The sequence below is a fragment of the Pteropus alecto genome, unplaced genomic scaffold, assembly GCF_000325575.1.
Source record: "Pteropus alecto unplaced genomic scaffold, ASM32557v1 scaffold42, whole genome shotgun sequence".
Taxonomy (NCBI): domain Eukaryota; kingdom Metazoa; phylum Chordata; class Mammalia; order Chiroptera; family Pteropodidae; genus Pteropus; species Pteropus alecto.
This window is the reverse complement of record NW_006434825.1, coordinates 12,696,173-12,719,111: the sequence shown is the minus strand read 5'-3', so window position 1 is coordinate 12,719,111 and position 22,939 is coordinate 12,696,173. Positions and strand designations below refer to the sequence as shown.

The 22,939-nt window shown below is 37.6% G+C and overlaps 1 protein-coding gene across 1 annotated transcript in view; it reads right to left on the bottom strand.

Moving 5' to 3' along the window:
* Positions 1 to 22,939, bottom strand: part of UTP4 (UTP4, small subunit processome component) — a gene marked incomplete at its 5' end in the record, with an annotated part of 24,276 nt that continues 1,337 nt past the window's right edge. The window contains 15 exons of the mRNA XM_025045254.1: positions 1 to 204; positions 1,327 to 1,437; positions 2,890 to 3,075; positions 4,664 to 4,759; positions 5,797 to 5,903; positions 7,533 to 7,689; positions 8,084 to 8,206; positions 9,134 to 9,198; positions 9,993 to 10,089; positions 11,214 to 11,305; positions 11,417 to 11,588; positions 16,439 to 16,650; positions 19,561 to 19,650; positions 20,882 to 20,966; positions 21,858 to 22,049. Coding sequence (XP_024901022.1) covers positions 88 to 204; positions 1,327 to 1,437; positions 2,890 to 3,075; positions 4,664 to 4,759; positions 5,797 to 5,903; positions 7,533 to 7,689; positions 8,084 to 8,206; positions 9,134 to 9,198; positions 9,993 to 10,089; positions 11,214 to 11,305; positions 11,417 to 11,588; positions 16,439 to 16,650; positions 19,561 to 19,650; positions 20,882 to 20,966; positions 21,858 to 22,049 — 1,902 coding nt within the window. The remainder of the gene's footprint in view (positions 205 to 1,326; positions 1,438 to 2,889; positions 3,076 to 4,663; positions 4,760 to 5,796; positions 5,904 to 7,532; positions 7,690 to 8,083; positions 8,207 to 9,133; positions 9,199 to 9,992; positions 10,090 to 11,213; positions 11,306 to 11,416; positions 11,589 to 16,438; positions 16,651 to 19,560; positions 19,651 to 20,881; positions 20,967 to 21,857; positions 22,050 to 22,939) is intronic.

Here is a 22,939-nt window from a genome sequence, read left to right as displayed (position 1 = left end):
TCCTAAAGAATAACTTTGTTTTATTATCATGATTTGTGAAAACAAACAGGGTAGAACAGTTCAAGGAAGGACACAGACAGCGCCGTTTTAGGTCCCAAATTTCTTCTTTTTGATGGGTGGTGGGAGTTGAGCAATGATGTCACCCAGGGGCCGTTCTACTGCCACTAGTGTTCTTTCATCCAAAAGATCCATGAAGAGTAGAGGCTGTAGAGAGATGAGAATGATTCTACCAGGAGTTAGGCTCCAGGGTAAGTCCTGGATACTAAAAGGTTAGCCTAATTCAAGGCTGGAGGGATATAAATCTCTAACAACTCTTCCTGCCCTAGGACTCAAAATGGTTGAAAAGGTTGGGAGCTTTTCACAGTTCATTCCTAAAAGATTCAGCAAGATTTTTCATGTTTCTCTGTATAGAAAATCTAATTTCTTAGGAATCAGTGTTAACTGAGGGCTTTGGAGCCAAAATTATTGACAAATGTTAAGTTACAAATGCATGAGGAAGCTAATCATACTTGAATAATTCACAGATCTCCCTCTTAAAAAAAATTCTTGCACATCCTTGAGAAAATGTCCCAGGATGCCCAAGAATCTCCACTCTGGGAAGCATGAATATGGAACTTCTGAGGTGGCACAAATAGCTGGAGCTCAATAAATATTTATTTATTTTATATACAGTGAAAAGCCTAGCCCAGAAAGGAAAATCATAATCAAGTCAATGACTTCCATTCACTGGAGATTTATCTTGTAGAATATTCTCCAACTAGAAGCTGAATTTAAAATCCAGCTTTAGGGGTGGTTTCATAGAGTAGTGGTTAGCACGTCTGCTTTACATGCAGAAGGTCCTGGGCTAGAGCCCCAGAGGAGCCACAGCCCATACCCCAGGTGCGCCAGGCCCCCCAGGTGTGCCAGGCCCCTGGTGCACGCCATGAGCCTGTAGGAGGAAACGCCCTGCCTTCAGAGATCCTGTTCTTAAGGGGAAGCGGCAACATCCATAGGTCAGGGGTGGAAGGGGCAGGGGGGAATTAAATAAATAAATAAAATAAAATAAAATCCAGCTTTAACAGAAAGACCCCACGTGAGCTCCAACATCATTTCTTACTCCCTATGTATTTCATTTTGGTTAAATATGATGTGCCTGCCTCTAACACACTGAGGCAAGAACAATGAAATACAGCCATACGAGAAAGGACAAACATCCTCAGAAAGGTCACTTGTCTCTCAAAACTAGGTCCTCTGCATGAAAAATAAGGGTGACATTTTGACATCTTATTACATTTTGATAATATCACAAAGAACCAACTGTCCAGAATACAATGCAAGATGTTTTACCTTATATATCTTGGAAATTTTAAAGGCATGTGCTGTGCGCCTCCTGATGACATCTGATTCATTCGTGGGAGGCAGTGGATTGTACAGTAAGGTTTTGTCATTTGGAAGAGGCTAAAAAGACAAAGATATACTGTTTAAATCGTTATTTTTATTGGGTTTCTAAAGAACAAAAGACTACAGTAATTTTTCAGGCAAATACCATCTTCTAACCATCATATTATACATTTACTACCTCCCTGACTCTCCTTACTTCAGGAAGAGAGCAGTACTCATTCCTCCAGCTATATGCAGAGGGCGGGAATATGCAGCAAAGAGAGCTTGGTACTCTGTCGGCAAGATCAAAGAGCCCAGCTGAGGCTTCTGGCCAGTCTTGTCAGTAATATTTGGTGTGACAGAAACAAACTGGCATTTGCAGGAGTTCAGCCCATGAATTCTCTGCTTTCTAGATTCTCCCCCAACCAGATCATGGACTAAGTGACTGAAGTTCTCCTCAGGAGAAACTGTAACACAAACCACCCCTACTGATGTCACTGACACCTCAAGAGATGGCCTCTGGCCAAGCAAGTGTTATTTCATCTCTGACTTCCTTGGGAAATAGCTCTACCCAGCAAGAGGAAGTGATGGACTTATCACTAATGCCTGGGAGAAAACATGGGCCAATCTGGGCTGAGTTACAAAGAGGCAAGCGAGTGGGAGGGGCCATTCATGTATCACTCCAATTGCAGAATGTACTTGTCAGCCAGCTCTGCTTCCCACGCCCAGAGAACACAGGGCGCAGGAGAAGAGTTCCAGTGACACATCAACATGCACACCGCCTTTAGAGCCATCTGATGCTTTCTCCATGTTCCTTTCACCCCCACCTTCACAGATATACCAAAACACCGTGTGTTGCTTGTAATCTAAGCCCAAAGTGCATTACAGGCACGGCCACAGCCCACAGTGCTCCTGCCCAGAAAACACACATAAATTTGGAGTGAACCTAAACAGCAACTGGGAGAAGATGGAATCTAGAACTGAAAACCGTCTCACATCCCACCTAAATCACAGCTATGAAGAATGTAATTTTCCTAGCTAGACTTTTTCTTTGGCCTTCAGACCTCAAAGGCTGCAGTGTTTCAGTACATTCAGCGGAGGGAGCGTAAGTGGTCAAAACCACAATCTGTATCTCCTTTGAAGAAACTACATTATTCAGTCACTCAGAGTGCAAAGGTGGTAGTGATTTAGCCAAATCAATGGTATTACCCCATGAGGGTTACTTTCTCAATACAGACCTAATCACTTTTCTCCTTAAGTTTATGTGTTTGTAGGCAAAGCAGAGAAATAGTCAGATCAGCAAAAACCAGGGCAACAATGGCCCATTCCTCCCCTGGGAGCCTAATGAACATGGAAACAAAAATGAGAAAATCTGCAAAATGAAAGCTCCTCTCATCCAAAGAAAAGAGTGGGCACTTTGATTCTGTTTCTCCATCCTCTAACTTATTATATTTGATACTTTTAGAACTTGAAGATTCCTAAGTAAAAAAGAGTCAATGATCGCATGGGTAATAGTGGCGAAGAACTCACCAATGACTTGTCGATGATACAGAACATATAGGCATCGTGGACAAGAATGTGCATTGGTCTCTTGGGATGAAAACTGATATGTGTGATGGGAGTATCCCTTTGGAGCCAAAGGTGATGAAACCCCTGCTTCTGGATGGTCCGGCTCCACTCTGTATACTGTTTTTCTGGGATGCTGAATTCAAATATCTGAGGAAGGACATGACACAGAGGAAATGCAGGCTGGTACCCAGAAAGACCAAAGGGTTCCCTTGTTCCTAACCAGAAAATATCTATACAAACCTTGATTGAATCACATTCAGTCTTATGCTTTCTTGGTTGTTTTTGTTTGTTTGTTTGTTTTTTTAAATTTAAGGTAAACTACACAACAATAAATAATTCAAACAGCATAGGAAGGTTTACAATGAAATGACACCCTGCAATCTTGGCATCTCTCTGCCCCAAAAGTAGCTTGCTGTTTCTTGTTTACATCTTTTCAGAGATGTTTTATGCATACAGACATGCTATTCCGTATGTTGCTTTTAGATTTAACATTGTATCTTGGAGACTGACCCATATCAATAGATGGGTCAATATGTATATATGTGTGTGTGTGTGTGTGTGTATATATATGTGTATATATATATGTATATATACATAGATCATTCATACTCCCCTTGAAGAATACATAATAATCCACTCACTTTTATTTATCTAGTCTGTTTGATGGACATTTAGGTTATTTCTAATCTTTGGCTACTACAAACAAGGCTGCAATGATTATCTCTGTATCAATGTCTTTTGCACAACTGAAAGCATATTATCTGTAGGAAGAACTTTCAAAATTGGAACTTTTGAATCAAAGATTATGTGTATTAGAAAAATTTAAAGATATTGCCAAAATGTCCTCTAAAGGAATCACAGTAATTTATGTAATGTATGAAGTGTTGTTTCCCTATACTCTCAAGCACTGTGCATTATCAACTCTATTGATCTTTGCTAATCTAACAGACACTAAAAAAATTTCTCACCAGTTCTAATGACTGAAGCACTTATGGGACCAACTGCCAGTAAAAGGCATCAGATAGACATTATCATTATATGTGACAAGGACAAGGATGTGGCTTCACTAATCTTTCAGTCTGTGAATTATGAAACTGAAATGAGAGATTTCATTTTTTTGGATAGAATGTGTATGTGTGCACATATGTGCATGTAAAACTGCTAATCAAAGTAGCAAGCATTGTCTGCCTAGCAGTCTACTTAAATGTGCTTCTGAGATCACATGTAGTCTTTCTAATAGCTCAGTGAGGAGGGTATTACCATGCCTAGTTTACAAATCAAGAAATGAAAGTACTGATAAGCAGCAGACCAAACACTAATTTTGGCTGGTATCAGGTACCTGATTTCATTATGGCCTGATTTCCTCATCTGCAAAAAGTGAAGATTAATTAAATGATCTTTTAGTCACTGTCAATTCTCAAAATTTTATTCTACCCCTGAGAACAGCCTAACATCTGAGTCCATGTCACCTCTAGTGCAAAAACTATCAGTAAAACTAGTACTTCAAAATTCCTCCTCTTTCTTTTACCTCTTTACTCTAGAATCTCAGTGCTTCACATTTCACTGGCCCATGATCTGCCTAGGCCAAATATAGAAGCTTTGCTTCGCACAGGAGAAAACTACCATTGTATCATCTAGTCCCTTAAAACAAAAAGGGTCTTCCAAAATTGTCATTATCTCAGCTTCTAAGTTACCATACAGCAGGAAGGAATTAGAAAGCACTGGAATCTCTTACCTGCTGGTCAGAATGCGCAATGACGAGGTTGTTGGTACTGGGGGCGATGGCAAGAGCAGTCACAGGGAAATTGTAAGCAGGCACTGTGCAGTGAAGCTGGGAAGAAATAACAGAAACGAAAGGCAATTCTATGTGATACATCCCCTCAGGAAAGACTGGGTGGTCTAAATGAACTGTTTTTAAATAATGTTCTTTGGAACTCAAAGAGTTCTATGGAAGTTCCCATAAACATCAGATATTTTCCCCCAAAATAAACTTTAACTTCATTTAAAAAAATGTATGTTTAATTGCTTACAAAACTGAAAGCATCTGCAGAGAACTTCAGAGTAAAGCCTTCCTTGCTATCTCTACATCTGTGTGAATTGCTCATAAATATGTCATTAAACCGAAAATCTATAACTTAACCACTGGATTTAAAAGAAATCGATGCCTAGGCATGGACACTTGTGTACAATTTTAAGACATGTATGCTACTACACAGGAATACATTTTTAAATGCCAGGCAAGGCTCAAAGAGCAAACATTACATGCTCTTGCCACAATGTGTTAAAGATTAAATTATGCAGTTAACAGATAAACCCATTAAGTGCAAATTTTGGGGTTCTATAAACTTTCAATGCCTATTTTAAGTCTTGGGTAGTGCTTATCTCACTTTTATGATGAAGACAAAGACTTGTGGGGATCATTAATGATTCCACATATGAATGACAATATCATTACTGATTAATAAAAAATGTTTTTGTGCTACTCCTTTGTCAAATTTCTGGTTTTATTAAATTTAAAAAAATATCTTGAGATTACAAGGACAGTTATTAAAGGAAACTTACTATCTGCAACTATTCATCTGGGTGAGTCAGAATTTTCCTCTCCAAAATGTAGGAAAAATCTAGATGTGGATTCATCACTCATGAATCCTTAATTTCAAATTTCTGTGCACCAGTGGTTTCATTGTTCCCACTGACTGATTTTAATGTGATAGATTATAGCTTCTGGGTTCTAAATGAGTAAAACAGGAAAAATTCTTGGTTTGAAAAAAAAGTCTAGTAATTTTCTGGGTCATGCCAGTTGGCCTTGAGTCTTGTAACTGCAGGGCAAACTTCCTCCTGTTTGCTGCTATTAAACCCAAAGCTCACCTTTAGACGTTTTATGCTGTACACATGGACTCCAGCACTGGTACCTGACGCAGCTAGCCAATTCCCATCTGAACTGACAGCCAAGAGACACATGGACTCCACTGTTCCTGTGAAGACAGAACAACAGTTAAGTCTGAATTCAGTGTTGACAGCCACCCCTGCCCTGAAGATGATGGCAAAAGCCAATAAGACTGATAGGATAGTTTAAATTACTGATAGGATAATTTCTTGATAATTTTGCAAATAACTTCTGGATAAGTTAATCTGTCTACTATCTTCATTTAATTAGCCATCCTTCATGTAAAGAAGAGCCAGAGAGATAAACCTGAAAGTATTACCTGCTCAAGGCTGAGTCTACCATGGGGATGAAGAATCAGAGTAATAGCTACCACTAAAATCTATACTTTGTTTCAAACTCCTTTCCTACCAAATGGTGTTTAATCAAAGTTAGGGACAAACAGCCAATTTAATACACTTGAAGCATATCTTTAATTTATTGGGTACCTGTTGCATATTTAGCACTGAGAGAGCATGGCAGCATATGAGCCATCTTTGTCAGCAGGGGATTTTAAACCAATCTGGCAACACTAAGACTCATGTGGTACAAAAATCATACAGTGATGCTATCTGCCAAATATGTGCTGCAAATAATACCACCAAACAATAAAAAAGCTTTAAAACAAGAAATAAACCAGAAGCTAAGGGATGGGTGAGGTAGGTAGAAAAGGATGGAGAATATGAGCTAAGTGACAAGGACTGAAATACATAAGTTTGCAGGTTATGAAGAAACCAGCTTGACTATAAGGGGAAAGTGAAATGTGAAAGAAGAAAAAAATAAAATTATATACATATGCAGAGCTCAATTTTAAGGGGTGCTAAATTCAAGATAAAGAATTTTAAGTTTTGTAACAAAAACATATACAGGTACTCAATAAAAACTGGTAGTTTACTTTATCTGACTCTTAATTTGTGAGTTCCACTTCTTGTATGTTTCTCAAGCACCTTATGAACAGTGAGTTTAAATTAAGAGTAGATTTTCCACACTGATGGAGTCTAAATGATAGTGAAGCTGCTATAATCAGAGCAAGAGAGAAAGGAAAAGGCCCATGGGAAATGTCCAAAAAATTACCAGCTTAAGCTGGGTACTAAGTCCTCAATTATTAACTCAGCAAGTTACCCCATAGTCACCCATTCATGCAAGTTACCCCATAGTCACCCATTCAATATTCCAGTTGTCAAAGAACATGGAAAAATGGTCACAAACATTATATGATGGGTAATGAAATTCTATGTGTAAGTTCATCTTTATAAAAACAATCAACTAACAGGTCCATAAAATAACTATATACAAAAATGTATTAGAAATTTACAAAAATTTTAATAGAAGTCATTTCTGGGTGTCAGGATTACAGATGATTTTAACTTTCTTCTTGTCCTGCTAACAAGCAAAAACTCTAAGAAGGGTGATGAAACTTCTCTGGTCCCAAATAAGGAATCAAAAGCTCAGTGAGAAAGAGAGTAGCTGTGAGGAACATTTCAGATCTCATCAAGCATTTTCATTTGCCAGATATCTCCTCCTACTTTAAATTGCAAACATATGAATGTATATTTGCAGGGAGAAGAGCATTAATGAACCCCCAACTATTAATGAAGTTTAAAAGGAGCGGGGAATGAAGATACATCAGAGACTGATGACCCTAACAGCTCTCTCCCGCAGCCAGTTACCAAATTCCTACCTGACCGAGGTTGGAAAGTATGCAGGTGCTTGAAATTTCCTTCCAACAGCTGAATGATATGTAGAGACCCTTGATTTGATGCCACAAAGAGCTTTGTTGAATCTTCAGAAAACAAAATCTGAAGGGCAGAGCGAAGGAACGCTGGCCTTTTGGAAACCTTGGAGTGAACCAGTAGCAGAAACCAGTAAGAGAGAGAAGTGAAACCTAGAGGCCATCAAAAATCAGCACTGCTAGGCTTAAATTACATTAATGCTTCCTGTCTCTAAGGAAGCGAATTGACCAAGGGCCTAGAATACTGACATGCCTGTGGTAACCTATACATCTCCCTCCTTCATCGCTTCAAAAGCCTGAACTTAACTGGCACTTTCTGACATTTCACTATTCTTCCAAAAACAAAATCAAATCAAAGTGGAAATAAGACATTTTTGTAACAGCTGTCTCCAGACAGCTTTAGCTGAACAAGGATTCCTATCTAGAACATTCCCAATTCACACAAAAACCACACTTATAAATTTTCTTCTTGTTCAAACATATATTGCTTTATCACTTACCCTTTGGAGGCTTACGTTGTCATGTTCATAATTCAACCGATAGAGAAAAAAACGAGAAGCTGTAGAATAGGCTATCCAACTTCCACACGGGGAGATACAGCTGCAAATAATGTTCTCGGGCCCCTGGCAATGTTAGGAATTAGGATGAATTCAAGTAAAACTTCACACAACAAGGTTCACAGCGACATGAACCCCCAACCTGTCGCCACTCTGGACATATCTACAAACACCTACACATAACCCTGACACTTCCTATCTGTGTGTCACTATGATTATTTCAGAAGCAGAGCATCTAAATGGTGTGGACAAAGGGAAAATTTAATGTAATATCTATATAATTCAAAAAACTCATGAAACAGCTAAATGTAAGTAAGTACATATACACACATATTCTCACACAGAAAAAGATTTGGAAGGCTTTACAGTTAATCAATTAACAATAATTACTTCAGGAAAAGGTATTAGAATTAAAGAGGTGGACAAGGATATAAACTACCAATATTGTTTGAATTCTTTACAGTAAGAATGTATTCACAAATATTTATGTAATTAAATATTTTTTTGGAAAAGATACAAAGCAGTTTGTATAGTATATTCCCATTACTGTAGAAAGAAAGGATAGATACACATACACATGAGTGAAATTTTTTTCTGGGAGGATATGCAAGAAACTATTGGCAGTGATTATCTCTGGAGGGACCGGGGATTTAGGGTAAGAAGGGAGCTCATTTTTCACTGCATATCCTTTTGTATCATTTGAGTTAAATATACATATACATACATACATATATACACACACACACACACACACACACACATATGTATATATAGTTATTCTCATAGTAATACCAAAGGAAAAAAAACCCAATTTCCTGTGTTCATTCATCCAATAAATTTTGAATGCCCAACAGGAAACTCAGTTCTGTCAACATAGTACTTCATTCAAATTACTAGCTTTTATACAGTTTATGATGACAACTAATTCTCAAAAACTGAGAATGAGAAGAATGCTCTGGATTTCAGAGTCTGAACGCAGTTACACTTCCTTACCTTTGTCTTGAGGTGCAGCAAATGATCTGCATCTTTAGAGAGTGGCAGAGTATCTCCATGCTTTCCTAAAATAAGAAATTCCCCTGAGGTGTTTCTTCTCAAAGAAAGGTTATTTGCTTATTTTTTTTTTCTTCTAAAAAGTCATTTCTGGGTAGAATGGAACCTCTACCGGTGGGAAATCAGAAAAACTCCTGACTTAGTACATCCAGTTTTCTGGGGACATACGCCATGAACATTTTCTTAGCTTCTATTTGGGTGCCTGGGACATGGCCTACAGTACATTGCTTTTGCCGAAGCTCTACCCTACAGCCAGGCGTGTAGGTAGGTGGAAGTAGAGGTTGCGTGGCCTCAACTTGAATTTTATTTGTTTATTTTGGAACCTAAATCTAATATAAACCTAACCTAATACAAAGCAACAGAACCCAAACATTTCCTTAACAGGTCATATAAAAGGCTACTAGGTTGTCACCCCAGCGACAGAAGATCCATGTGACCTTCTTTTTTATGCAGGGCTATCATTATCCCGCATTAAATCTTGTCATTTTTCAATATCCTGTTTTGATCCCAGTCAAGCCATGGCAAACTATGATTCTACAACAATCACCTTCGCTACTTTCGGCACCCCCTCTACTACCTTACTGTACCATATGGAATCACAAACTTTTACCAGATAATCTAGTATCTTGCTAACTATTCTAATACTCTGAAGCAAACCCCTTTGCTCTATCTAGTTGGTGGGAAAACCATGAGTTCTAACAGACACAAAAATCTACCTCCCTAAGTAGAATATCAACTGCAATTCTAATTTCTGCCTTCTTTCTCTAGTTTTCTAAGTGGAAAAAACTTTCTCCCGTTTTACCTGTTGCAACTGTAGATCCCAGTCGCCAAAGATCCAAGTGATGAGAAAACTGGAAGAGAAGAAGCTGCCTCTTTTTTGAACAGGAAATGAGACGTCGCTATATCGAAGAATTGAAAGTGATAAATAAGCCAGGGTCATCTACTGCCTCAGTACTAGCTATAGCAGCGACATCTTAGCACATCTTTTACTGCTGAAATCCATTTGCTTGATAAACATTTCCTATGTACTACCACGGCTGACACAGAATTAAATAGGCAATTATAGTGCATGTGTTAACAATTTTAACATGGCTAAACACAGTATGTCATGAAAAAAATATAAGGGATATTTCCTTTAGACTCATGGGGGTAAAGACAGGAGCCCAGATGAAGTTCACTGGCAAAGTCTACTCAGACAAAGAACGTAGGGCAAGAGGTTCCAAGCAGAGCAATGGCATGTGAAACAGCACAAAGGTAAAAGACCATTACAGAGAATAAAAAGAGTCTTTCAGAACAGCTAGACTGGAGGTGCTGCAAGTGTGTGAGAGAAGAGGTGAGGAGCAGGGCAAGATCAAGACATGTTTCATAAGCCATGCCAAGGAACTGGGTTTTTATGCTGAAGGCAGCAAGGACCAACCAAAGACTTTTAAGCATGGGGGGATACACAAAGTTGCTTTCTGAACAGATCAATAAATAGGCTGGAAAGACACAAATGTAAATAAATAAAAGGTCATTAACAAGCTACTGTAAAGGAATCAAGACACCTATCCAAACTAGGATAATGGCAGTGCAGACAATGAGAAATGACTAGATTCAAGAGATAATGAAGATGTAGACTCAGGAAGGTTTACTGGTTGAATGGAATGTAGAAGCTGGCAGTGGGGAGGAGGTTTTTTTAGCTTGGGAAGATGTCCATTTATCTAAAAAGGAACACTGGGAGCCTGAACTTTCCTCCTCCCACTCAGAATAATAAAGAGAATAGCCTTAAAAACAAACTCTCCATAATCCACAGCTATCTGGAAAAGAGAATGATTTCCCCATGAACTGGACTAGGAGTGCTGCTATAAAATCTCTTGGCCCCCATAAATGTATTTGCAAGAGGCCTGCCTCAGAAACAGAGAATGAAGGCACGCGATTACAGAAGTGCTACAGATTTGCTCAGGAAGTGTGAGCTGTGCTGGGTCTTGTGGAACACGGGAATGGGGAGATAAGGGAACGGTAGGGGTTAAGAGGTGATACTTACATGGGGAAAAGTGATTTTTCGGAGAGCAGCATCATAATTCTTTACCTCCACTTTCTCCATGAGAGGACGAATGACTAAGTGGGTGTCAGTGCCTGGGAAGGGTAGAGGGCAGAGGGAAGGCATCAGAATTAGAAAAAGTCCTGCATGAAAAGAATCAGAGCTGGGCAGAGTAAAGAAGTAGCTTGGCTGAGAGCAGAACCTACCTCCAGATATTAGTGCTGTGGGGCTGTGGGCCACGGTTCGCACATCGTGGGTGTGATGCTGGAATGGCTTTGTCCTTACCCACTGCTTCTCACTGCTGTTGGAAGTCACAGAGACCAGCTGAAAATGGAATACTGTGCCCTCGGCTGTGCCCACCACGAAACTGTCTTCTTGCTGAGAAATTAAATCATCAGGGAAGATTTAATTTGAGCAAAACAGGGCCCACTTTGAAAAATATTTCCTGAAGTTGTCTGTCTGGGCAGCTTAGGGGAAAACATGTCCAAAACTGGAAGGTAAGTTACAGAGTTCTTTTTCCTCCAGAAGCTAACAATTCCATCATAGGAGCAAGCTCACTCATAGAATACAATGTGCCCCCTACTGACAAACTTAACAAAATGTACCTCAAACTGTTACAGCGCTTTCATACATACAAACTAAACCTCATTAGAAATCCAACAACAAAAAGATAAAACACGTAAGAATAAATTTAACAAGAAATGTGCTAGGCTTATACAAGGAAAAAACCAACGTCCTTCTAAAAGAAATAAAAAATGGCCTAAACAAAAAAATCCACACCATATTCTTGAATAGAAAATTTATTTATAAGTTCTACATAACCCAATAAAAACACTGATAATCCTATACCTGGAAGTAGAAAAGGTGTTTCTTAATCCATATAAAAAAATAAGCAAAAAAAACCTAAAAACAAAATACAAACAAACCAAATCAAGGAAGAACAGTAATGAAAATATACACTCAAAAGATGTGGAAGCAGGGACTCAGACAGGTACCTGTACACCAACGTTCACAGCAGTATTATTCACAAAAGCCAAAAAATGAAAACAACCCAAATGTCCATCAGCACATGAATGGATAAACATAATGAGGTGCGCGCGCGCGCACACACACACACACACACACACAAAATGGAATAATATTCAGCCTTAAAGAGGAATGAAATTCTGGTATGCTATATATAACATGGATGAACTTTGAAAACATTATGCTAAGTAAAATAACCCAGACACAAAAGAAAAAACATTACATGATTCCATTTATATGTGGTACCCAAACAGGCAAATTCATAGGAACAGAAAGTAGAATGGAGGTAACCATGGGCTGGGAGAGGGAGGGATAGGGAGTTGTTGTTTAGTGGGTGCAGAGTTTGTTTGGGGTGATGAAAAAGTTCTGCAAATGGAGAGGTGATAGATGCGTGACATTGTGAATATACTTAATGTCACTGAATTGTACACTTGAAAATGGTTAAGATGGCAAATTTTATGTTATGTATATTCTACCACAATAAAAAAAATTTTTTTAATGTAAATATTGAGAATATGGGGGAAGGGAGGGTAATCTCAAAACTGGTAGTCAAAAGACTAAAGTTTGAAAATCCCTGAAATACGCTGTCTTCTTTTTAGAGATGAAGAGAGGGTGGGCTGAGGAGGGGACGTGGTCTGATAAGTAACATGCAAAGACTCAGATTCCCTGGCACCCAGTTTGAGGCTTTCTCTTACCAGTATGTTGAGCACTGTGATTTGTTAGTTTTAAAAGGTCTTAGTGTATCTATAATTATTTCTTTTAATCCCTCTATATTCTCAAGACCATTTTCATTTTAACTCCAGTTTGCAAAAATACACGTAACTTTGAGCAAGAAAAAAATAAAGATAGGATGTTTGATAGGGGAGTGAGAAAAACTAGGAACAGTAGTTAACCAATCCAATAGTATAAAGACTTGGTCAGCTAGCCAAGAGAAATGAGATGTCTGAATATGTTTGAACACAGAGCTGCCATCAAATACACAATTACTGTGCTAGAAATTTTACATATGTCATATCTCCAATCCTTTAGTAACTTGCAAAATTAAGCATCATTTACTCTATTGGGAGAAACTGTGGAACACTTTAAAATGGGCATGAAAAGTACTGGTGTCCTGGTCTAGTGAGCTTTTTGATGGTCTATTTCACAACTCTGTAAATTGTAGAAAACAGAGTGATACAAAAGATTCTTTTGCATAGAAAAGCAAAATATTTTGCCTGATGGAATGCAACTGATTATTGCCCTGTAGACACTGAGTCTTGCAACAATCTAAAAACTCATTTCAGCATACCTAATGGCCTTATATAGTTCTGAATTCTCCTTTGAAGTGCTTGCAACATCTCACCAGTTTTCTTAGTTAAGAGTTACAGAAAATCTGACATATTTCCATTTCATGTTTATATGAGTTATGATCTCACCTTTATTTTCTTCTAATCATTTAAGAGCCATTTACACAGAGAAGGAAACTGGTACTTCAAAAGGTTTAAAGACATGGTAAAGACACATGACCATCTGCCTCCAAAGCCTTTGCTTGGGGCACACCCACCCCCTCAACCTTGTGCCACACCCACCCCCTCAACCTTGTGCCAGCCCTCTTTGAGGTCACCTGCAAGCATATGTTGGTGGAGAAAAAAAGTGGCCCAGACCAGCCTCCCCTTCACTTCCTCTAAGTGAAAACCAGTAGCCCAAGGCTGAGCAGCTTAACTCACACACTCTCCCCCAACTTCCAACTAAATAGTTTAGTTTTTTGTTTTTGTTTTTTTTAAAAAAACGCAGTTTGCTTAAAGTCCCACCTGCAGAGAGAGATTAAGAAGTTAGGTCTCACTCACTCCACATCCTCTTTACCTGAGTAGAATCATAAAAGAACTGAAAAGGAAAAGAAAGAAGGGCTCTCTCAGGGCCCAGAATGAAGCAAGGGAAAAGCAGACTTGAGTGTGTGTGTGGGGGGGTGTGTGTGTCTCCTAATTTAATCAGAGTGACTGCTTCACACAGAAAATGTAAGGATTGCTCTGTAAATGAAAGCACATGTTCCCTACAACACCCTGCAGGAATCAGTACTCTCCTACTTCATGAGGGTGAAAGACATCTAAGAAGATCAAAGGGCTGAGTGTTTGCCACTATTCACATTTTAGTCAATAAAAATTCAATAAAACGAAATCTAAAATAATCAGCTGTTCTGGTAAGAGGGTGTAGTGGAGAAAAGCTTTGAAATTAGGATCAGTTTCAAAAGAGATGTGAAAATGATAATATCAATACCACACTCGCTCTGTGCCAGAAGCTGTACTTAGCACTTTACAGGCACTACCCATTTAATCCTTCTTCGAACTATCACTAGCATCTTTGTTTTCAGAGAAGAAACTGAGGCTTAGAAAGAAGTAACTTGCCTCAGGAAGGTATGCAGCTGTTAAGCAGTACAGCTGGGATTTAAACCGAAGTCTACCCAATGGCAGAGTCTATGATAAACATTTTTAAGGGCTGGAATTTGTACAATTTTGAAAAAGTACCACAATTTATTGTTTTTCAGGCACACATTTTCCCACATTTTAATAATAGCTCTGAAATCAGGATATTTTGAATCTGTCAAACTGAGCATGCATGACATCTTCAGATAAAGAGAACAATAAAACTTCAGAAAGGTTGTCAAAAGCATAAAAGAAAAGCTTGGAACCATAGTGCAGCATCATCACTAACACTGTGGACGGCTGGGAAGCATGTCTGGCAAACATGGATCCTGATGACCGAGTCAAAAAGTGATTCAGAGTTCAACTCTGAATGTGAAGAGGTTTTAGGAATACCTTAATCACTTTCATTTATACTTTCCTTTTTATATATGCACAGAATGAAATGCCAAAAATTTATGTTGAAGTCTTAAAGTAAAATATAAATTCTATATTTAAAAATGCACATTGTCAGTTTATATTATATGCTTATAATATAAAATACAAATTTTATTTTTAAAAAAAGCACTGCGGTATAGTTTAATTGGCAGTTTCCTCTTTCCCATGATAACAAAATTATGGCATGTCTTACAATCACTTCTACCTAAGATTCAATGCAATATAGTAATATAGGCACATGGTAGAAAAAAGATCAAATAGTATAAAATGGTATACAGTATAAATTAAGCCTGTCTCCTACCTGCCCCCCACAACTTTCCTCTCCAGAAATTACCATCATTTGCATTTTTTAAATCTTTTGAGATATTCTATATATAGGCAAAACTGTGTATACATAAAAATCTAACATATAAATATATAATGTAGGCTATTTAACATATAAATCTGCCCCTTCTCTTAATACAGTTACGTACTGTATTATGCAATATATCCTGTAAATTTTTCCTGTAAATATACATTTTCCTTGGTCTTTGAAACAAGTGCATATTTAAGTAAGTATACTTTAAATGATACCAAATTTAATAATTAAGTTTAATAATTACAACCATTTTGGATCAAGACTCTATTTTAAAAGAATTTCTCCCACTCATTTCAACTTATACTTCTATTATCGTTCATATGCGACATCTAAATGTTTTACATGGCTTTAACAGACATCAAATTGTTCTCATAGAATAGGAATATTTTACAGGCAAGAAAAGCAAGTGTAAGTGATTTCTATACTAGAAACTAGATTTTGACATTTAAGATAGCAAATAATTCTCAAACTAAGAAGGTAAAGAATAAAGGATCTAGTCAACGAACCTCAAAATCAATTGCATATCTCACTGTTAAAATATCCAAATATTTTTGATTAAGAATTCTGGTTACCAAAAGGGAAGAGGCACACTTGTTCAACACAAATTTCCTTAAGTCTCACTCAAATATGAGAAAATTAACATATTCACAATCACTATAAAATTATCTTCTAATTTCCCAAGATAGAAAGCAGAATAGTTGTACAAGGAGAGGAAACAGTGCCTCCCAAGATTCTTCTAGAATATTTATGCCCTATCTATAATCAGCCTGGATTAACTAGGGGTGACAGTATCTGAAGAAAACCTTTCTGCTAACTAATCTTTTAGAGAATATTCTCTAATTAATTGTTAGAAAATAAGAGAGTTTAGGGAAATTACGTGTCTTTTCACATGCATAGTCCAGTATATCATTCAGAATTAGGGAACTGTTTGTGGTGCCATCAATGCCATGGCCTTCTCTACCCATCCCTCAGATTGTACAGGAACTGCTCCAAACAGGAACTATACTCACATCGGATACAGCAATAGACTGCACGTCAGCGTTTGCGATGAGATGGTTCTTCGTAAGTGTCCCGGTAGCTGAGTCCCAGAACTGCACCTTCCCAGCAGAGTCCACACTTATTACAGTGCCATCGGACAAGAAGGCTACACCCCATATGATACATTTCCGCTTAGATACACCCATATACTGCCTATCCACAAGCATCTTATGAGTAGCGCTCCCTGAAAAATAAGAAAAATGCACATTTAAATGGTACTTGTTTCTCCTTTAGTCTTCAAAAACTGCCTGTGGTAGGCATATGTTAAGTTAGCTGCCTGAGCACCAAACACAGGCAGCCAGTAAATAGCAGTTATGGTGAACTCAGTCTCAGAACACCAAAATGTCTGCCTAAAGATAAGAGAGGAAGGGGGAAGGGAAGGTGACAATTTTGGGGCGGGGGGAGGAATGAAATGGAAAAGAGACATTTGTGACTTCACTTAAAACTGGCCAACTGTACACAACCATTACATTCTGCTCTTATCCAAAACTCCATGGGAGAGACAACATTGACAAAATTTTAGGAACTAGAAAGCAAACATAGAGTGGTAACTCATTTAGCAGAGCCCTGAAACTATATTTCAAGTCAACAAGGGGAAAAGCCAAGAAGCCACCTGATTTACAACTTGGAATCCTCAGAAAACTGAGGAACTGGTAACCCCTATACTTTAGAAACAGGTGAAAGCAGGATGAAAAGGAAGGACTGGCTGAAAGTAAGTTTAAGGAACTTTTAGATTCCTCAGATGCCCAGCCCCTAAGAAGCCGGGCAACTCCCAAAACCCCACCTCAACAGAAAACTGGAGACTTTAAAGAGGGACATCAGGCACAACTGAGGGTGGGACTACTACATGGAAAACAGAGTACATGAAATTTTACTAACAGAATGCTGAGAACACCAGTTTTCTTCTTCTTAGAATGCTGATGTCCAGGCTTATTACCATCAGACAGGAGACTAAAAAACCATTTCTGAGAATTATAACCAGCATACACACAAAAAAAGGTCTAAAGAGCCTGACTACAGAGGTTCCCCGAACAGTCCAGCCAGATCATTCTTCAGTGAAGCCTGTGTGCAATAGGCTCCACTCATGTGGTAATGAGAGCATTCACCAGACATGTAAGGAAAGCCTTAATATGAAAGGCAGGGGCCAGACTAAGAGAAAAAATAACAAGGAAGAAGCAGAGCCAGGGTAAAGAACACTTGACAAATATTATTATGAACAGCCTTAGAAAGATAAGAAAAGTTAGTATATAATGAAAAAGAGAATGCTGTGAAAAAGGACATTAAGGAAACAAAAAAGAACTCTGGAAATGAAACAAATGGAAAACTCAATAATAGGAGTAAAAGGTAAACATGACAAACTTCCAAGGAAATAAAGTAAAAAGTCAAAGAGACAAAAAATAAGAGGGAAAAAAAGATAAAAAAATTAGAAAAGCTAACATCCAAATAATAAAATTTGAGAAAGAGAAAATGGAAGTTTATCTATAAAAGGATTCCTAGAATTTTTCCAGAATTGAACAACACGGATTTTTGGATTGAAAGAACCTACCAACAGTGTAATAAAAATGATGTTAACAGATCTATACACCGAGAGACATAATTATTAAATTTCAGAACAGTAAGGATCCTAAAAGCTCACGAAGGGTGAGGTGGAGGGTGGGGAAGAAACCATACAGAAGATCTACTCTCAGAATGGCATCAGACTTCATAATATTAGAGACTAGAAGACAGTGGAGCCATGGCTTCAAAATCCTAAGGGAAAATAATTTTCAACCTAGAATCCTTTCTCATGAACCCTTTCTCAGGATTCACCAAACAAAGGAACAAACCAGGAAAGTGAATGACATGGAAATGGGATTCTACTGAAAAGAAAAGGGGTTCCTTAGAATGATTGAAAAATCAGAGCTCAAAGTCTCACGGTTGTGTAGCAGGCCCAGAAAATGGCTACACTGGAGCAGGTTAGAAGGCTCTGGCGCAGAAGCCTTTAAGAAGATGAAAGTGGTAGAAATAAAATCAGATGTATCTGAACCTAATTTATACAACTGGAAGAATTTAGTGATGAATTAATGAGACAAATATGTGTGGGTGTATATACATATATACATATATATATAAATGCACACGTATATGTACGTGTATACACATAGAGAAAGACAGTAGAGGAAGAGAGAGAGAGGTAGTGGGGGGAACAATATTAACAAAAAGCATACAGGAAAGAAAAGGTAACTTACAATGTGAGTAGTATTTATACTTCATTATTATGAAAACACTGACTACTAATTTGAACGAAGTTACAACGTAACCAGGAAGATCAGGAAAAAGCGTGGATGCACGTGGCAGATAGTAGAGGAAGCAGGCTAAATAGTGGAAGTCAGTAAATAATAGTCTAAAACTGAAAAATAAAAATGTAGCATTACATATACATAAACATGTATATATAGCAGAAATAAATACCAAAAGAATCAAGCTAAGAGTTGCAGGTGGTTTACCTCTGAGGAGTAGAAAATGGGATATGAGGGGCTCCTGCTTTTTTGTAACAAGCCTTAACGAATTCTTTGACAGTATGTATAACTACTAAAAAAAACCCAAAAAAACAAAAAAACAAAAAAAACTTACTAAAGCACTGAGGAAAAAGGAAAAGGAGATCTGCTTGACCCATTTTACCTTATCTTAGGTGGGAGTACAGACACAACCATCTAACAAGTTGAAGTCATCTTATTACTGAAGGATTCCATTAGCCAATTCTCCAGGCTAAAAACAGAGAAAGCATGTGTTTCTCTACCTTTCTGATCTTATGCTACCAAGATCTATGTTCCTGAAAGACAAATGTCCACTGGCATATACAAATAGGTACTCTACTGATCATTAATGTCTTACTGGTCAAGAGAAACTTTTACTGTAAATTCGCATGATAAAAAATAATTGCGCCCATGGAAGAACCAAGATTCCTCTAAATGCAGCAGCGATAATCCAAGAAAAGACTGAAATTCATGGTAAACGTCTCAGAAGATTAAGGAGAGGTTAGGTCCTAAAGGTCATTAAAAGCACGATGAAGGCTCGAGCTTTTGGAAACCTAGGATTTGAGAAAAACAGTCACCTGATTTGACATCGAAGACACTAATGTAGTCTATGGAGCCAGCTGCAATGTGGGTACCAGAGGGATGCCAACTGAGACTCAGGATGCGACCTTGGGAGTTGAACAACAAAAATGTGACATACACATAAATATACAGCAAAGGGTAACTGAGTTCTCCTTCCACAATTATCTATGGGGCCAATGTTCTATAGTCTTAACTCTCACTACTGCACTCTTATGAAGATCTGTTTTTATAACAGATGAGAAACCTCTGCCCTGAAATCAATAATGAAGTATCTGATACTAATTTAATAACGTTTAAATGGTTCATGGGAGTGTAAATAAACATAAGCTTCTGACGATGGCCTGGTAGTAACCTAACAAAAAATAAATGTGCATGTTTGGCCCACTAATTGAACTGGGAATTAATCAAAGAGAAATACTGGCATGAGTGCCCCAAAATATAAGAATGTTCACTGTAGCACTGGTTGTAGTAGTAAAAAAATTAACATCCATCATTAGGAATTTGGTTAAATTAACCATAAAATGCAATGCCATGCAGACTGGTATGACTGATAAAGATGTCTGCGATATATCAAGTGAAAAAACAAGCACATGGGCAAGAACTCCTGTGTATTTGTCTAGAAGATTAATTCCAAAATTTCTACACAGTGGAATGAGATACTTATTTTCTCTTTCATACTTGTCTAAATTGTGAAACTCTTAACAAGCATTGTACATCGCCTTTGTATTAAAAACAACCGAAACAGGAATCTGAGTAGCAGAGAATAAATATTACTAATGAACAGAGAGAATACATAAGACAATTACTATTTTCTAGACGAGGAGTCAGCAAACTATGGCCTGAAGGTCAAATCAGGGCCACCATCTGCTTTTGCCCGTTTAAGTAGTACCTATGGCTATTTTTGTGCTACAACAGAGTTGGCAGAGACTCTTTGGCCTGTAAAGCCAAAATATCTACTACCTGTTGTCTTTAAAGAAACAGTTTGCCAACTTCTGCTCTATAGGTGTCAACTGGGTCCAGGTGGAGGCCAAGTATGGGCAATTGTTTATAGAACTCCCCCATTCAATTTGAATGCACTAGCAGGATTAAAAACCAATTCCTAAAGACAAAATTCTAGTTTTGAGGCGTTATGCACACTTGTTAAAACATCACAAAAATAAGTGAGAACTAACAAACTGATTTACACAAAAACACTAACTTTCCTACTCTGTATTTAAAAAATAACCTGGACCCATGGGAAAATATCCCAGCCCCAGTGGCACAGAAATATGACTTCTTGTTAAGGTTATTCACTGCCCCATCAAAAATGACCCTTACTTTTCTGCCGATCAAAATTTCTTTCAAACTGGATTTTGTCTGGGATGATTTGAAATAGTTTCACAGATCCATCTTCACAGCCAACCTATCAGGGGAAAGAAGGCAGAAAATGGAGAAAATAAGCATTTTACATTTTTTAAACTAAATATATACATTTCTCCCCTAAAATGATCACTTTCTCTGAAAAAATAGTTGGTGAGGGAAAAAAAGTACTGGTACCAAGAAACTGAAAGTGTATTCTTGGCAGCCTTCAGGTCCTAACCAGAAAGCAAGCTAATTAGTAGCCCAATTCCTGTACAGGACATAGAGTAGAAATAGGACTTCACAGCAAATCTCTGCTAGAGACCCATGGCCTAAATAAAAGACCTATTAACTAATAGAATCTAAATGGTAACTTGTCAAGATATTGCACAAATTAGCTCAAACCAAAAAGCATCATAGAATGATCACAGAAAATTAAATCTCCGAGAATGCCCATTCTAATGTTAATGGGGGGAGGGGAAAGTAGTCTCAGTCTGAGCTCAAACAATTTTTGGGAAACACTGTGGTGAAACATAGTTCTACAAGTTAACTGGTGGAAGGCCCTCTCAGAACTTTTAATATACATTAGTGCATTGTGAATCTACAAAATAATTTAATGTACCATACTGTGAAATGAAATTTATCATAAAACACAAAGCACAACAAAAAAAAGTCTCTACATCTCCTAATTCCAAAGAACACTGAGAAATGTTCAGTGTAATGCTCTCGATATATATATGAGGTCCAAAGTAGCAGTAGAAAGGATACGAAAAGAGATTTTTAATCCCTAAAAATCAACTCCAATCTTATATTAGGAGTGCTGAAATCCAACTCACATTGGAGATGCTATATGCCATAATATAACTTTAATCTACCTTCCTATGAACACAGGGAAGAAAATTTAAGTGGGCACAAGAGAAATCTTAGTTTAAATTGCTAATAATTGCTTACTGACCAAAAGTTGAGAGCCACTGGGGCTGGCAGCCATGCTCCAAATAGGTCCACCAAAGGCATCCATAGCATACTTGATGTTTAATGCTTGCAAATCATACTCGATAATCTCTCCATTGAGTCCAGCACTAAAGAGTCGCTGTCCTTTTGCCCAACACAGAGCTTCAGTAGCTCGAGACTCATGACCTGGGAAAAACTACAGAAACACCATAACTTCTCAACTCATCATGAATTCTCCAGCTACCAGCATTGAGTGGTCACAGGCAACATGGTGAAAATTAAAATACTTCCTTAGAAATAACTAGTTTGGGGTTTTGTGCTATCAGATCATGTCTACTGACATTTTCATTTTTTTCAGGTTCACATTTTAGTTACTAATACAGTTGGTTTTGTTTCTTTTACTAGGACTTGTTCTGAAAAACTTTTCAGTAGAATAAAGTTTGTATCCAATTATATTTGATGTAGCTAATTTTTAAAAAATTGATACAACTCGATTAGGTGATGGTTTCAGGTTTATACATATGTCAAAAGTTATCACTGTGTATACTTTAAATACATGCTGCTTACTGTGTCAATTTTACCTGTAAAAAGCTGTTTAAAAAAATAAAAGTTATGTAAACTAAAGCAGTTCACTCCAGCTTTTCACTCAAGTTTCAGATTTCTAAGTGCTTTCTTAGTATTCAAATTTCTTACCTATCAAAGCATTTTATCCTTTTATCTGCTTGACAAGAAAGGGACTGAGTAAGTATAATTTTTCCTATTTGAACTTGAAAAGGCCAAAGAATTTGTAGGTTAAGTGGGTTGCCCAAAGTGCCAAAGTCAATGACATGAAGAGACTGTAGGCCTTCCTACTCCTAGTCCCTACTCTTTTCACTCTAATATATAATTTTCTCTTGTTCTGAGAGTGATTAACAGAGCTAAGCAATCTTAACTCTGGAACTATGGAAAGGGACTATGGAAAAAGAAGACTAGATTAAATTAATTACTGAAAAAAAAAAAACATGAGAGAAGAAAATGAGACATTAGATAAGGAATGGTTGACTTATTCATTCAACAAATATTAACTCTGCAGTGGCTTTGTACTAA